The following is a 16,172-nucleotide window of genomic DNA, read 5'->3' on the forward strand; positions in this document are numbered from 1 at the left end:
AGGTGCTTTACTAACCTGCTCGATCCAGGACTGGACTGGCAGTAAGTAGCTGGTGCCCATCCTGGCATCGTTTGGTGCAAGGCAGGAATGCGCTGGATGGGGTGGAGACTTTAGAGCATCGGTGGACGTCTGAAGGAGCTTTGGTCTGCTGCAGTTCATTCTGGTGTGTCTCCTCAGAAGAGTGGCGGTACTACGATGGCCAAGAGGAGGACACACAGGTACACTTGGGCTACAAACGCCTTATGCTGCACATTCGCACACGTGGCGCTTCTTATGTTAAATGCTGTTCACAACCTTACAGCCTGTGGCCTGACTTGTTCTGATTTGCGCTCTTTCTGTTTTCTGCACCACTTCTGTGTGCTCCATGTACCCCATGAGGAATTCATTTTTCTTTATTATTACCTTCAGCACTGCTTTATAAAGGTTACAAATATTTCACGTCTTTTTGTGGCGCCATTTTGTGGGCTGATTTCTTCACGGTTGTTGCTGTCGTTGCTGTTCACTGGTGTGACTCTGGTAAGGTGGGCTGTGGATGCCCCCAGGATTGTGGATTATTGCAGTTAAAGAATCACAACATTCTCTATTCCTTTTTTTTAATGTCCACACCATTTTCTGCTTCTGTGCACTTTAGGTGGTGATGAGGAACTGAACACCCAAATAACGACAGGGACTACCAAAGTAATATTAATAAAAAAAAAATCAAGCAAACAAAAAGAGCAAAGAAATTAAACTGCATAAAAGAGGACAAAAGACGAAGACTGAGCCTCCTGAGAATGTCCGGCTGCCTGTGGGGGGCCGCTCCACCGGCCCAGTACCCCTCGCTCCGTTCACCTCACAGGTTTTTCTTTCTCTCCCTTCTTCTCCACTTCCTCTGGCCATCACTGCAAGCTCTCAGTGTCCCCATTGAAAGGGGCTTTCAAGCTCCAGGCCAGCCCAGGAACTCTTCTGGGTGCCACCTTGTTGGTCCTTCTGGGCTGCCCAGTCCCTGAGGAACTCCCCCTGGTGGCGCCAGAGTTCTCTGCAGGCTCCTCACACCACAGCGCCAAATTGGCAGCCCCCCACAGCCACAGTGTCCTCTAGTGGCCCACCTTTATGATGTTCGCCCCACTTTTACACTTCAAGTATTGAACTGCGACTTTTGCTTTAGGGTTTGGTTTAGCAATTCATCTGCGTTTCAAAGCTTCACATCAACGTGACCTGGTGTTTTGGCTCTCTCTGAAATGCCAGTTCTCCCAGTTTGGACCTCTTGCTTTCCCATTCAGCTCTTCTGGTCTTTGCCTTCACCCCTGGCAAAACAGAACTGTGCCCTAATCAGAAAGCCTGGGTGAACACAAGGAGAACATGCAAAGCCTACAGAGATGGTCCATGGGACAGCAGTGCTGACCACAGGAAAAGCAACGCATTCCCATTCATGAGGCGCCTGAGATGTGAGGCAGGAACAGAACTTAAAGCAGTAAAGTCCGACTTGGACCCCAGTGGAGCGCTTTGTGTCACAAAAGAAACAGAAAACTGAGTGGACGTGCAGTGCATCATGAAAGTGGCCTTTTATTTTGGAGGACGAGGCCGGTCACCAACTCACAATACAAAAGGCCTGCCTGCCGTGTCAAAGAGCAGGAGGACCACAGGGTCAGCGACAAAACACAATTGCATTTTTAATTAACAAGCAGCTTTTTAGCTCTCCCTGTAAATAATCATTTTAAGGCAAATGAAGCACACAGGCCAGTCAGACACGCCACCTCCATCAAAGGCTTTCATGTCATAAGTGAGCGTGTCTGAGAGAAAAGCCCTGAAGTTACACGCGATGAAGCCCAAGCACTGTCTTCAGGATGGCATTAAATGATGAAGACGAGTCTAGCAGAGTCGGAGGAGCAAAACAGGGGCAAGAAGAAGAACCAGGAGGTGGCCGCTCCATCCCAGCTGTGCTGCGCCGTTGCAGAGATTGTGATTGCAGCATTTAATGTCCGTTTCCTGTTTGGTGCCATAATACAAATTGAAGATTTTGCGGACATTGCAGGCGCTCTCAGAGGCACATCCTCGGACTTCTCCCATTTCTTTAGCTGCAGAGTAGAAAACAATTGGAGGAAAACAGTTAGCCTTGAAAATGGCGCCCACTCATTAATCAGTCCTTCATTTTGAAAAGCTGGGCTAGCCATGTATTTAGTGGCACTTGTGTCTCAAGCCATAGCAAGTGTTAAAGTCCCCACAATGTCCTGATGACAGAGAACTGGCCACACATTCACTTATGGGGCTTGGCCATGTCAAGATGTGTGGATTAAACATGGAGGTGAGGTGAGGAAATGAGCCAACGTGTCTTACCAGAGCAAAGAGGGTGGAGCAGGAAATACCCGGGCACAGACGTCGGCAGTGCTGGCATTGACAGGAGCCAAGGAGTTTGGCTCAGTGTGTGATGGACGGCCAGTTGGCCTTGCCTGTTATGGTGGTCCCAAGGAGCAGCTGACATACTTGGAATCAATCATCAGACCATCCATTTTGTTAAAAAATATGCTGATAGTCCCGATTGGGTGTCTTTGTTCCTTAAGAATATCAGCTGATTCTTGGGAATTTTATTTCCTCATCTGTTCCAACTATCCCTGGACCCCCAAGGCATTTTAAGTTTACCACTTTATTAACATTTAATGCTTCAGGTTGACCACCACTTCTTTGTGTGTGCCATCTTTTGTTTTAATTGCTCTAGGAATGGCACCAAGTTTTTGTTTTCTACTCCTCCGGGGCAGAAGTTTAATGTTAGCAAGAATTCATCTTATAATGACTCTGCTTAGGCTGGCATAGCAGTTAGCAGCCCCAGTGTCCCTGCCCTATTTCTGGGTGGACTGTCCTTCTCGTATTTTGTGAGGTTTTCTTCCTTCATCCCCGTGGATGTGCTGCTTACGGTTGTTTGCTGACTGCAGGTCCACGTGTGTGTGTGTTTGTGTGTGTGTGTGTGTGTGTGTGTGTGTGTGTGTGTGTGTGTGTGTGTGTGTGTGAATGGGCCCCACAAAGCATGCCTGGTGCCCGGGCATGTGCTGCTCCCTGCCAGGACTCCCTGTGACCCTGAACTGCATGAGGTGAGCGTGAGAGAACGAGAACTCACTGAGGTTACGACTGAGGGCGACCGCATCTGTCTGTGTGCTGATGTGCAACCCCAACTCCGAAACAGTCGGGACAAACAAAACGCTAATAAAAGCAAACGTGAGTGACGTGGACGTGGACTTGTATTCAAACAAAGACATTTGATGTTGTGCCCAATCTGCTGCTGTGGTTTTTGAAGATGTACGTTTATTCGGAAATTGAGGCCTGCAACTCATTCCACAAAACTGGCGACAGGAGCAGTTTAGGACAAATAACGATGTGACAAGTTGAAATAACAAGGTGATGGGAAACCAGTGAGGCCATTGTGTTCCAGTACATCAGGACCCTCCAAAACAGGCCGAGCCCATCAAGAGTGAAGAGTTGCCAGCAGACGCGTCAGCGAATAATCTTATACTTTGAGAGCAGCACACCGCAAAGACAAATTGGTACACTTTGGGGCATCACGCTCTCTGCAACCCACAATGTCTTAATGAGACTCAAAGAATCCGATCAAATCTCAGTGCATGAAGGTACAGCAAGGCAGACGTTCACTTGTGAGTGCACATCACTGCTAATCTCTCAGACATCACGCTCTTTTAATATCATGACTGGCTGTGCCATTCACCACTGCATCCATGGATGCCAGTTAAGGCTTCACCGTATCGAGCTCAGCCAAACATCACGCGTTCAGATTGGGGAGCAGCATATGTGGCCATCCAGGGGTCGCCCCTGCGTTTTCTGGCAGCACACCATAGCACTTTCTGCTCAGATTACAAGTTCATGGCTGTATAAGTATAATGGATGAAAGGGACGCAGGAGGAACAGAATTTACAAATCACTCCTTTTTACTTTTAATTAGCATTTTTCCATACAGCACTGCTGCCTCACAGTTAGGAGACCCGGGATCACTTCCTGAGTCCTCCCTGCGTGGAGTTTGCATGTTCTCCCCGTGTCTGTGTGCGATTCCACCCACAGTCCAAAGACATGCAGGTCAGGTGCATTGGCAATTCTGAATTGTCCCTAGTGTGTGCTTGGTGTGTGTGCCCTGTGGTGGGCTGGCACCCTGCCCGGGGTTTGTTTCCTGCCTTGTGCCCTGTGTTGGCTGGGATTGGCTCCAGCAGACCCCTGTGACCCTGTAGTTAGGATATAGCAGGTTGGGTAATGGATGGATGGATTTTTCCTTACTCCCCCAGTTTTTATGGAATTAGGGTTGTATGTAAATGTCGACATTGTTTGTGTTCTGCTGCTGTCATGTTAGATTTGTGAATCTGTGTCAGGGGTCCTGGGCTCTGTACTCCATGAAGGGCACTAGCTAAGGGCTGCTATGAACTGGAGTTGAAATTTTGTTTTCTATTGTTCAGCTCTGTGGCTCCCATCCCCAGGTAGTCGCTTCAATTCAGGCTGAAGATCCCCCTGTTCTCCCTGGCATTTCCGTGGCTGTCCTTTCATCGACAAGTCTGCCTGGTCCTGTCACTGCCTCACCTGGGCTGCTTGGCCCACAATCCATCAGGTCACCCTGAACTGCCACTCGGCTGCCTGCTTTGTGGTCCTGTGCTGTAGCTGCACATCTTGTGTCACCATCATTGTATGCTGTGACGAGGGGACTCACAAGGCTACAGGGTTTTATGTTTACTAATTTCATGATTGTTGTGTCATTCTAACTTGTAATTGATTTATTTGTTTTTAGTTAGTTGTACATTCTTTTGTCCTGTTATTACTATTACTATTTCTGTTCTCTGCCATAACCTTAAATACTTAAGTTCCCTTTATCATATTCATTTAAGTGCCCCTTGCTTTATTGCTGACAACACTAAATACTGAGGTGGACCAGTGACTTGAGGGCCATACTGACTGGTCTGACTGGTCGTTTCTACAAATGTTTCCAAATGAGCAGAAAAATCCCAATGGCAGTGAAGTCGATGCTCCCGTTTGCAGGTTCTTACTGTCCTGTGTGCAGACGACAATGAAATGCTGACTTCAACGCGCTGATCAACATGTAACACGTCACCTGTCTGGTGCCATGCTTAGATAGATAGATAGATAGATAGATAGATAGATAGATAGATAGATAGATAGATAGATAGATAGATAGATAGATAGATAGATAGATAGATAGAGAGATAGATAGATAGATAGATGTGAAAGGCACTATATAACAGACAGATAGATAGATAGATAGATAGATGTGAAAGGTGCTATATAACAGAGAGATAGATAGATAGATAGATAGATAGATAGATAGATAGATAGCTGTAAAAGGCGCTATATAACAGAGAGACAGAGGTGAAAGGTGTAGTGTAGCAGGTTTATAGGGTCGTAATATGGGCAGTGAAATTCTGACTGGCATGTTCTAAATGACACACAACACATCACCAATCTATGGCACTGGGACCACCTCGCCTTCAAACCTCTTCAAACACTAAATAAATGACCACGTCTAATGACTTGTGAAGACATAAAGAACACAACATGAAGTACATCTGCTTACCCACCTAAAGCTGTGAAGTCCAGGAGCCTGAAAGACCACCAGGCTTAGTGTGTAAGACATTCCCAACACCAGTGGCCGGAGCTCATTGTGTGTCCCTTACTCTTTGAAGAGTCATTTGTCATTAAGATTGCAGGACAAACACCAGACGTCATTCAGGATATTCCGGCTCTTTGGCCATCAGTCACATTGTCCCCCCTCGTTGGTCCCCTTTGGTCGAGGCACATTAGACTTACTGTGAACTTTGTAGCACCGATCTTGTCCCTTTGCACAATTCATCTGTTGGGTTTTATTGTCATGGGCTCCGACATGGCACTGGTAGCTGCCTTCAGGCTCAGGTGTGTGCCCTGTGAGATAAAGAGGTTAGCAGAGGTGACAGCACTCAGGGACAGATTTGACTGCCTCTTGGTGATGGCCAACGTTAGAAAAGGGAGAGACATGCAGGCTCTACTGAGGGAAGAAAGAAATAAAAAAATGTTAGTCTTAGGCTGCTGAGCACCCATAGATACTACGGAGGATACCGAGGTGACTCCCATGAGAGAAGGAAATTGTAGGGATTGTGATTTAGGTTTACGCTTAAAGGGTGGGGGACTGAAACAAAAGCAGAGTAGATGGGAGGAAGGTCTGCTGGACGGCTTCTGTAGATAGATGCAGATCCATCAGTTATACCTGTAAACCAAGATGGGGTATCACTGTGTGGGGGGCTGGCTGAAGGCTCCCTGCTCAAAATGCTTTTGTCCCACAGGCTTTTCCCTCCTTTTGTTAGATCTTTGTAACCCACAGACTTCTCTAGGTTCTCCTAGACTGACTTTTCTTTCTTTCTTTCTTTCTTTCTTTCTTTCTTTCTTTCTTTCTTTCTTTCTTTCTGTTATTATTAATTATGTCTTTAACAACAGTCCTTGATACTGGGACGTACTGGCTCTTGGCCTCTCATCGTTGACCACCACTGTGCAGAGGTCCACACATACGGACTAACACATCCCGTCACTCTCGGACCTGCTTGATCAAATTTCATGGTCTTGGGAGGCCAGAGCAGGGACATAAAGCACTAACCAAATCTGGACAAGATGTCATCATTAATGGTGGCGACTCCTTGGCTGAAGGTGACTTGTCTCTGAAGTGATGACTTTAGCGTTTTAGCCTTTGAACTTTGCCTGTTACGATTCCTGAAGGTCTGCTTGTCCTCTTTGCTCGTGTTTAGTGGCCTGGCCAGCCTGACTGCTCTTTTATAAAATCCCATTTAACTGACTTCAGGCCACTCAGGGTCACTTAAACTGTCTGCTCCTCACATGGAGGCTCAAGTGCAACACACGCCAGTCAGGAGTTCAGGGTGCAGGTGACTGGAAAACAAAAAGGAAAGTCTAAACTGGGAGGTCAATCAACAGCAAAAGGGGCGACGAAACCACATTTAAAAACTGAAGCACACAGCAAATGAAAAACAAGGAGTTTTAAAAATGGGCTTCTGTTTGCAAATCCAGATGAGGACGGACATCTCTGAGCGGCGACCTTTTACCGGGTCGCGTTGTCACCAGGAGGCATGACCCCTGAGGATGTGCCCCTAACACAGTTGGAAGATCCACTGATGTAGTTATGATATCTGGATGTGCCCCTCACTGCCGTCATGACAGGAGACACAAACAGTGGCACCCAAGTAAACACAATGGCAGTGAAAGAATATCACAACAACACATGCGATTTGTACAAATTAAAGACACAGCAGTTATCTGCCATACAGAACCCTAACCCTAACGTCTGTAGGGAGAGACGAAGTAGGTGGGCGGGTGAGACAGACACGGGTTCAAGGCACCTGCTCAGTCCGCAGCACATCTGAATTCTCTTAACTGGTACTTGTGTGTCCCTCCCTGCAGTTTATTTTGCTACTAAAGGTGTGTATCTTCTGCCACCGATCTGCCAGTGTGGAGGTCTCCCATGAGGGCCCACTTCCATGACCCTGTCGTTATGAGATATTTCAGCAATCCAAATGCCAACCTGGCAGAAGAGCGCGTTCGAAACAGAAACTCGGAGGTGCAGCTGAACTTGTCCTTACCTTCAGTGTTACATGAGCTCGTGGCGCAGCAGTTTGAACTTACAGTAACATTCTTATTGTCTCTGATGTAGGTGAAGGAAACGTCACAGAGGTCTTTAGATGTGCAGGAAAAGTTATAACTGACTGACTCAGTATAATCTGAAAAAGAAGAAGATATTAGCCAGTAAGAGCCCACTTATTCATGATGGCAGACTTGCATTTTAAAGAGATGAATGAACTTAAAGTTACTTTCAGTCACAATGGAGGATGACTGCTGTTTGCAGTTCAGATTTAAAAATCCAAACTATCCCATAAAGCTTTGCTTCAGTTGCTCGTCTCTTTGCCTGCAGATTTCCGGTTACAGGCGGTTACTTCTAAGCTAGGCGTGCACCACCGTATCTAACACATCAGACGTCAAGACGACAGTCATTGCTAACCAAGTCCTCCATCTCCTCCAAGCTGCTTTTATGAACGTCTTCTGACCTTCGTCAGGCCAGGAAGACAGCCGTTTGAGAGTCACATGATGCCACTCAATAGTCGTGAGAATTTCAGGGGACTCCACGCACATGACATTAAACATTTTAACACACAACACAAAAATGCATAAGCCGTTCATAAACTTGACTGGCATTCAGTGTGCGCCAACTCAGAGTGGTTCGTCTTTCACGCGTGTCTCCTCTAAATGATCCTGACATGAATGATGGGCCTTTTGATTTGGTTTGCTGTTGTTCACTCCACTCTGCCTGGAAACACTGGCCATTACTACAAATAGCATGAGGTAAGTAACAAAAATATGTATTAATAAATAGCAATATATATATATATATATACGCATAGCAGTTTTGGGTGAAATATTCTAAGACCAAACCTGCGCTTTCCTTTCTTCATGCATGACGTGTTCACAAGCGCCAAAGCAGAATGAATCTAATAAGACTTGGAGGGAAGATGATATGAAAACCTAACATTTTATAAAACAGTTTTTGAAGTGGAAGTTACTTCTTTTTCTCAGTCACAGTATTTATTTATTTGCTCCAGGACACTCTATTCCTAAGTAAAGCCTTTTTGTACAATTTGAAAACGGCTGAGTTTGTACTTGTGGCTTCAAATGGGGGCTACAAGTCTGTTGTGCAAATGTGAACAGAAAGCTTAACGGAGCGAAGGCTTCAGTTTCACAAGACAGGCCTTCTGTGTTTAATCAGGTGCCAGGTGAGTCACCACTGACCCCTGGCACGGTTTCCCAGGGCACATCCCAGTTCAACATTATGGATGGAGTGAAAGAGCCTGAAAGCACAGAAGTGTCTGATGCTGTTGGAGAAGGTGAAGGCAGAGCCGTTACAGGATTGGCACCACTAATGTCCTTCACTGGCACACGGAGTGGACCTCATGCCTGGCGTTTGTTTGGGTGGCGTTTCCTTCTAAATGTTCAGGTTAGCTGAATTGGAAACTCCAAATTGGTGTAAGACAGAGTGTGGATGGGCACATGCAAATGAGTTGGTATACAAAGGCGGCTCATTTTTCGAAAATCCTGGAAATAATTTTACACTACATCAGGGATGGCACGAGATGAAATTTAGTAGGGGCACTGGGTGGTCAAGTGCAGGGCGGATGTGTGATTACAATAGAAATAAAACTCACAATAATACAATGAACATTGTAATTCCCAGTAAATGTGCCTGGCAGGACACAAGCAACACGAGAGCAAACTGAACCTCACCTACACAACGCCACGCTGCATTGAGAGAACGCGGTCAAGTGGCATCAGTAAGCACAGGGGTAAATGGGCATGGAAATCCCAATACACAGTGTGGCATAGACTGTCCAGTGTAATGGAAAACCATAAAACCAATATAAGCCTCAAATATAAGACTACCACTGCAGGCAGCAAACAAGACAACTCCGACTAGGACATGAAGACCCCTTTGGTTGAATGTTTAGCCATCAAAGCAGTTTGCCGTGAGGAGACTCCGAGCAGGACGGGTGACACTGCTGGCTTCAGACACAAAGGCAGACGTTAAACCACTGAAGTCGCCATTAGAAGAACTCATTTTTCACCAAACAGTACTTTTTATTTTTGAACGTATAATGCCAGCATTAACCCTGTATATGCTGTACATGGTGGTCTGCCACAGACTAAAGCTGTCAGGTCACAGGGGCAGCGTAGTCACTCATGTACGTGGTGTCCCACCAGCAGGACTCCGCCACACTTCAACATTATTTGTGTACATTGCAATAAACCCACATGTCAATCAAAAGCAATAATGGCGTTTCTACACACCCAAGGGTGTCATCTTTCAAATATCTTCACTAATAAAATGTGTGATTTACACACGCAAACCTCAAAGCGAACAGCACAGCACAGCTGAGTCATCAGATATCGCGTACAGTGAAAGGCTCATCACCATTGGACAGCTGAGGTTCCACCCATTCAAATGACACTCAGTTGTCTGTGATTGGCCAGTCATAATAGACGTCACAGCTGTGCACAAAAGACAGGAAGTCAATGGCTTCTGTGACAGCCACTTATTACGCTCAAAGCTTGACTCTGATCACAGTTTTGACTCTTTGATGAAGGCTTTGAGGCCACACTTGATTTGTGAGCACTGCTCTTGGTGTTTTACAGTTCAGGCGTCCAAACGCTGTCTGCTTCACATTCTCCATGTTAGTTTACTGGGCAGCGCTCTTTCAGCTTCATCTCAGAGTCCAGGCAGTGGTGCCATGCTGTACTCGAGCCTCTAGAGGTTTCATGTGAGGACCCCCTAGTTGAAGGTCATAGTATCACATCACCCACGTCGCTGCATTGTGAGCACAAGGTGGCTTGGTCACAGTATAATCCACAATGGGATCAGCTGTGCTGTGGGGTATTTATTATCCATCCATTATCCAACCCGCTATATCCTAACTACAGGGTCATGGGGTCTGCTGGAGCCAATCCCAGCCAACACAGGGCACAAGGCAGGAAACAAACCCCAGGCAGGGCGCCATCCCACCGCAGAAGGATTTTTATTATCCCATTTGTAAATTTAAAATGTGGCCTTCAGGTGGGGGTTTGGGTCTCGTTCGGTGGCAGTGGCGATCGATTATACCGTGAACAAGCCTCTTGTGCTCGTGACCAGTGACTGCCACCTGAGAGACCCTGACGTGTGTGTGTGTGACTGCATGACCAGCTCTGTGCCCAGGGCTACCATTGGTGGAAACAAAGGTGTCCATTCATATAAATACTTCTTTTCAGAATCTGAGATGTTGCACTCACTATGTCTCAGCCATTTGCAGTTTTTTATAGCAATAAGTGAGTACTGACTGCTTATTTTTGGACTGTAATTTAGACACAAAAAATCCAAAACCCACTCAGTGCATAAGCGGCTAAGAAAAGGACCAGGAGTTGAAAGGTGAAACATCTACCAGAAGACTAGCTGGAGACAAAACCATAAATACTTTTAAAGAATTCAAATCCAACTCCCAATGCGGAAATCAAAGTTGATTTATTAAAGAAGCAAATCCAGCAAATGAAAATCAAGGGTGTCTTTAGAAAGGCCATCCACAGACTTGGACATGAAGGGAGACACAAGCCGCTGACTTAAAGCGCGTCATGTGATCTGACTTCTAGGACACTCCCCTAGCAACGGCTACCTGCGTCATAGCAACCAAAGCTGAAATGGCGGCTCTCATCAAAAACCAGCAACGTCGCATTACAGGTTTTGCATTCATAAAATAACTCATTCCAAATCAAAATCAAAGTAAAACTGCGGCCTACACTTTTCAAAGCCTAAGGAAAGAATAAAATAATAGCAAGAAAAAAGAATAACAACGTTCAGAAAAACAAAAACACCACAAAGACCCAAAATCTTAGCGCACACATACAGTAGAATGTTTTCTGGTGATTGCTTTGTGTAGATGGGGGGCCTGGTCGCCCCTTGTAGCCCCCCTTAAAAGGAAACCACAGAGGCGGATGGGCAGCGAGGTGAAGAGGACAGGCAGACTTCTTTAAAAACAGCAGAATCCCAGAATGATGTGCCTGCGTTTTCAGAAAAACAAGACATGAACTGACACTCTGGGAAAACTCAAGGCTTGAAGGTCGACGTATTGGACTCGTTTTTACAGCTTTGTTTCACGTTTGCCATTTTAAAGGCAAAAGAACAAGAATGAGATGTTTAAAAATGTCTAAAAAATGGCACACTTAAGAATAGAACTTCCTGTGCAGAATCAGTAGACACCGTGATTGAGAGCAAACCCACCCCAGCTGCCTTTTAAGTGCCAGACACACGTGGTGCCCCCCCGACTGCACACCATCATGAACGTGTCTGAGATGTCGAGACTCGGACGTTTGCAGGCCGCTTTCCTGTCTTTTTTACCTTTACTGGTAATATTCTGGATTACAAACACTCCACACATCGTTTCTTCCTTTGAGCAGTTATGTAGATCGTGTTTTCCCTCTGGCTTATTCTCTTTAGTAGTGCAGTTGTAACACATCAGGGAATTCGTTGAACCTGTCAAAGACAAAAGCTGATTAAAAGGTCAGTCAGTCAGTCAGTGATTGTCCAACCCGTTATATTCTAACTACAGGGTCACGGGGGTCTGCTGGAGCCAATCCCAGCCAACACAGGGCACAAGGCAGGAAGCAAACCCCGGGCAGGGCGCCAGCCCACTGCAGGGCTGATTGAAAGGTTCACATTAATACTTACAGAAGAGAAAACTGTAGCAGGTGCTCTGGGAACAAGACCACCGTGCTTACCTGCAAATTGGCTCCTATGTGTCAAACGTGTCGTTGTCTAAGCATGCAGGGCTTGGTGGTCTCAGTACGAGTCCTTTGACTCTGGTGACTGATGACCTTGATGTTCCTCCTGGACATGGCGTGACTATCATCTCTGGATTAGCAGAGGCTTAAGTGAAAGCCAAGGGGCCGCCGAGTCACCTACCTACCTGTCCACACTGTTTGATTCTGATTGGTGGCTTTTGTTTGTTTTGTTGGTCAACGTCTTCTTTTTAAATTAAATCTTCCTTTGTAGAATTTCAGTTTATGTGGTTGAGAGATTTCCTGCATTTCATTACATGTCATGACAAGGTGCCTGCTGGTTCAGAGATCCTGCAGATGCCAACAGCCAGGGCACAGGAGGCATTGGGCAGTGCCAGCAGTATACATGTGAGTGTGAGACAGACTGGGGCAAATGTGCGGTGGGCTCAGCCGACTCAAGAGCAGACAGATGGAGGCTGCTGTTCACTAAGGTTGTGACCCTCACCTCGTTAGTTCAAGGGTGTGAAGGTGGGCTCTGGTGGCCATGTGTTTTCTGAGTTTGGTGGCTATCCCTTTGAATCAGTGGAGTTAAAAGGACACTTGGACATGGACACACTGGGCATTGGCCTCACCTTCCAGAGAATGAATGTTACGGACACAGGGTGGGAGTCTCCTCAATCACCCCAAAGCCGCCGAACCCGTGGCTTCCTGCAGGTGGTCTTCCTGCTCCAAAGGCTCCCTCCATTGGGATTGTCTGCCCTGTTCTCTCATGTTGCAAGTTAAGCCCAGAGGCAGACTGGCGAGTAAGGCATTTGGGCAATGCCCGGTGGACCGCGGGCTCTGGTCTGGTCATGGGCCGGCAGTTTCATGAAATGAGCTTCTAAACATTATCTGTCCAGTACTGTGATTTATATTGTCCTCCATAATATACCGTGTTACGTCATCAGGTTGTTTTAGTTGTCAGTACACAACGTTGCAGTGAAATACTTGGTCAAAACTGTCTTTTGCCGATTTCTGTTTCGATCCCGCTACATTTCGGTTACCACATACATTACTGCAATTTATTTGATCTCATCTCCAGTATTTCAATTCTTCGGTACTAATAATTAGTTTAGATTAGGTATAATGCGTTTTATTGTTCTCTGGTTGTCAGCGTCATCAATAATTAGTGGTTTTCAGCTGCGATTATTAGTGTGAAGAAATAAAGTTATAAAGCACAGGGTAGGAAGTGTTCATATTAGGACGGAACATTTCTAGTTTATCGTTAAGTTAATGGAACGTTTCAGTCAGGTGAGGTTTTCATTATCACCTCGGTTATCATTTATTCATTCTAAATGAGCCGTTTGACTATTGAGTTGAAAATAATTGTTTCATACCTGTAATCACTTACTTGGCTTTATTGTTGATGATGTGGCTGCTGAAAGCAGCGAACTGCGTAAGCTACGAGCCTATAGGGTATACTGGCACTTGGACATGACATTGGCATTTGACGTGTACCCTAATGATCTGTAAGCCGTGTTACTACATTTGTATTCTTCATTCAATTTTATTTCTAAGCATGTCGTCGAATTTGAAGTTGTGTCTAAACAAGAGTGTACAGTTTAAGTTTGGCAACAGTTTAGAGAGAGTTCATGTCGTAGGCTCATAGCGAGTAGCGACTCATCACAGTGAATATCAATCTCGTCACCTCACTCGCTGAAGGATGCCCGGGCCAGTTTTGAGACCCAGTCCGCTCCTGGTTAAGCCTGAGGACCTCCAGCTCTTTTTAGCAGGCTGCTGCCCTGAACTGCTAGGAAGGAAACCCTCACTTACCAGTAGGTTTAGAAGGCTTGTCTTCTGTTGAAGCTGCAACTGAAATACAAGAAGAGAAGAAAAGTTCTGATGAGAAGAAAGCAGGCTGGAGGGTGACAGTCCTCATTGAGCCAAACATCCAAAAGGGCAGCTAAGTCAACATGTGAGGGTCCTAAAGTGCCTCCATTGGGTTCCCTTCATGGTCACCACGTGTGGCATTAACCCTCCCTAGCAATATGTTTACCCCTGGAAAAGACGTGTAAGAGAAATGAAAACGTCGACACAAGTCTGGCAGGAGAGGACGGTCGAGCGTTCAGCGCTGTGCCGATGCTCCTTCAGTACACGCCTGCTGTACGTTAAGGAGACTCTACTCATACGTGATAGTTGTGTATCGAGCGAGTGACGTCATCTGTTCTTGAGTTTTGTCTTGAGGGTCGCCACTTGGTCACTCAAGGCTGTCGTGTTTTGTTACCTACCCTAACCCTAACCCTAATTTTGGGACACCCACTGCACACCCAGCCTACCTGGAAAGGGGTCTCTCTTTGAATTGCCTTTTCTAATATTTCTTCCACCTGCTCCCCACAAGGTTTTTTTTTTGTTTCCTTTCTTGTCTTAGAGAGTCAAAACTGGGGGGCTGTCAAGAAACAATGGCCTGTTAAGGGCCACTGAGGCGTTCCTTGTTAGATTTTGGGCTCTACAAGACATAAATGGCTGTTTTCAAACAGTCAGCACAATTGGGACACTAGACGCCTGTTTCCTTTCTTATATTTTTTTGCATGAAGGGGTAGAATCTCAATGCCTGATTTACACGACTGACGCGCCCCTCGTGTTCCTTTTTGTCATGGAGCTACTGTCACACTGTGGTGACACTTCACATGATAAAATTCAGCGGGCATGTCAAGACAGTCCAATCGTATGCATCACCATCATGCAATAAATCTTAAGGTTCAGCTTCAGTTCTTCTCATTTAAACGTCACTGTGCGTGACCCTGTAGTTAGGATATAGCGGGTTGGATAATGGATGGATGGATGGATGTGCTTTCACTTGGAGGCTCATGAATATTGATGAGTTGCACAGTAATAGTCGTGAATATTTGCAGCATGATTTGCATCCATTAGATGGCAGCAGAACCCTGCCCTGTAAAGACACCCCAATTCTGAGGAACATTTCTAGTTTATCGTTAAGTTAATGGAACGTTTCAGTCAGGTGAGGTTTTCATTATCACCTCGGTTATCATTTATTCATTTTAAATGAGCCGTTTGACTATTGAGTTGAAAATAATTGTTTCATACCTGTAATCACTTACATGGCTTTATTGTTGATGATGTGGCTGCTGAAAGCAGTGAACTGCGTAAGCTACGAGCCTATAGGGTATACTGGCACTTGGACATGACATTGGCATTTGACGTGTACCCTAATGATCTGTAAGCCGTGTTACTACATTTGTATTCTTCATTCAATTTTATTTCTAAGCATGTCATCGAATTTAAAGTTGTGTCTAAACAAGAGTGTACAGTTTAAGTTTGGCAACAGTTTAGAGAAAAGTCATGTCATAGGCTCATAGCGAGTAGCGACTCATCACAGTGAATATCAATCTCGTCACCTCACTCGCTGAAGGATGCCCGGGCCAGTTTTGAGACCCAGTCCGCTCCTGGATAAGCCTGAGGACCTCCAGCTCTTTTTAGCAGGCTGCTGCCCTGAACTGCTAGGAAGGAAACCCTCACTTACCAGTAGGTTTGGAAGGCTTGTCTTCTGTTGAAGCTGCAACTGAAATACAAGAAGAGAAGAAAAGTTCTGATGAGAAGAAAGCAGGCTGGAGGGTGACAGTCCTCATTGAGCCAAACATCCAAAAGGGCAGCTAAGTCAACATGTGAGGGTCCTAAAGTGCCTCCATTGGGTTCCCTTCATGGTCACCACGTGTGGCGTTAGCCCTCCCTAGCAATATGTTTACCCCTGGAAAAGACGTGTAAGAGAAATGAAAACGTCGACATAAGTCTGGCAGGAGAGGACGGTCGAGCGTTCAGCGCTGTGCCGATGCTCCTTCAGTACACGCCTGCTGTACGTTAAGGAG

The 16,172-nt window shown here is 45.9% G+C and overlaps 1 protein-coding gene across 1 annotated transcript in view; it reads right to left on the reverse strand.

Moving 5' to 3' along the window:
* Nucleotides 1-1,851: 1,851 nt before the first annotated feature.
* Nucleotides 1,852-16,172, reverse strand: part of LOC120540563 (urokinase plasminogen activator surface receptor-like) — a 28,941-nt gene continuing 14,620 nt past the window's right edge. Inside the window, exons 3-8 of the mRNA XM_039771402.1 lie at nt 15,830-15,868; nt 14,122-14,160; nt 11,930-12,064; nt 7,602-7,739; nt 5,791-5,901; nt 1,852-2,057 (exon numbers count right to left, since the gene is read on the reverse strand). Coding sequence (XP_039627336.1) covers nt 1,852-2,057; nt 5,791-5,901; nt 7,602-7,739; nt 11,930-12,064; nt 14,122-14,160; nt 15,830-15,868 — 668 coding nt within the window. The remainder of the gene's footprint in view (nt 2,058-5,790; nt 5,902-7,601; nt 7,740-11,929; nt 12,065-14,121; nt 14,161-15,829; nt 15,869-16,172) is intronic.

The sequence above is a fragment of the Polypterus senegalus genome, chromosome 12 (genome assembly GCF_016835505.1).
Source record: "Polypterus senegalus isolate Bchr_013 chromosome 12, ASM1683550v1, whole genome shotgun sequence".
NCBI lineage: Eukaryota > Metazoa > Chordata > Cladistia > Polypteriformes > Polypteridae > Polypterus > Polypterus senegalus.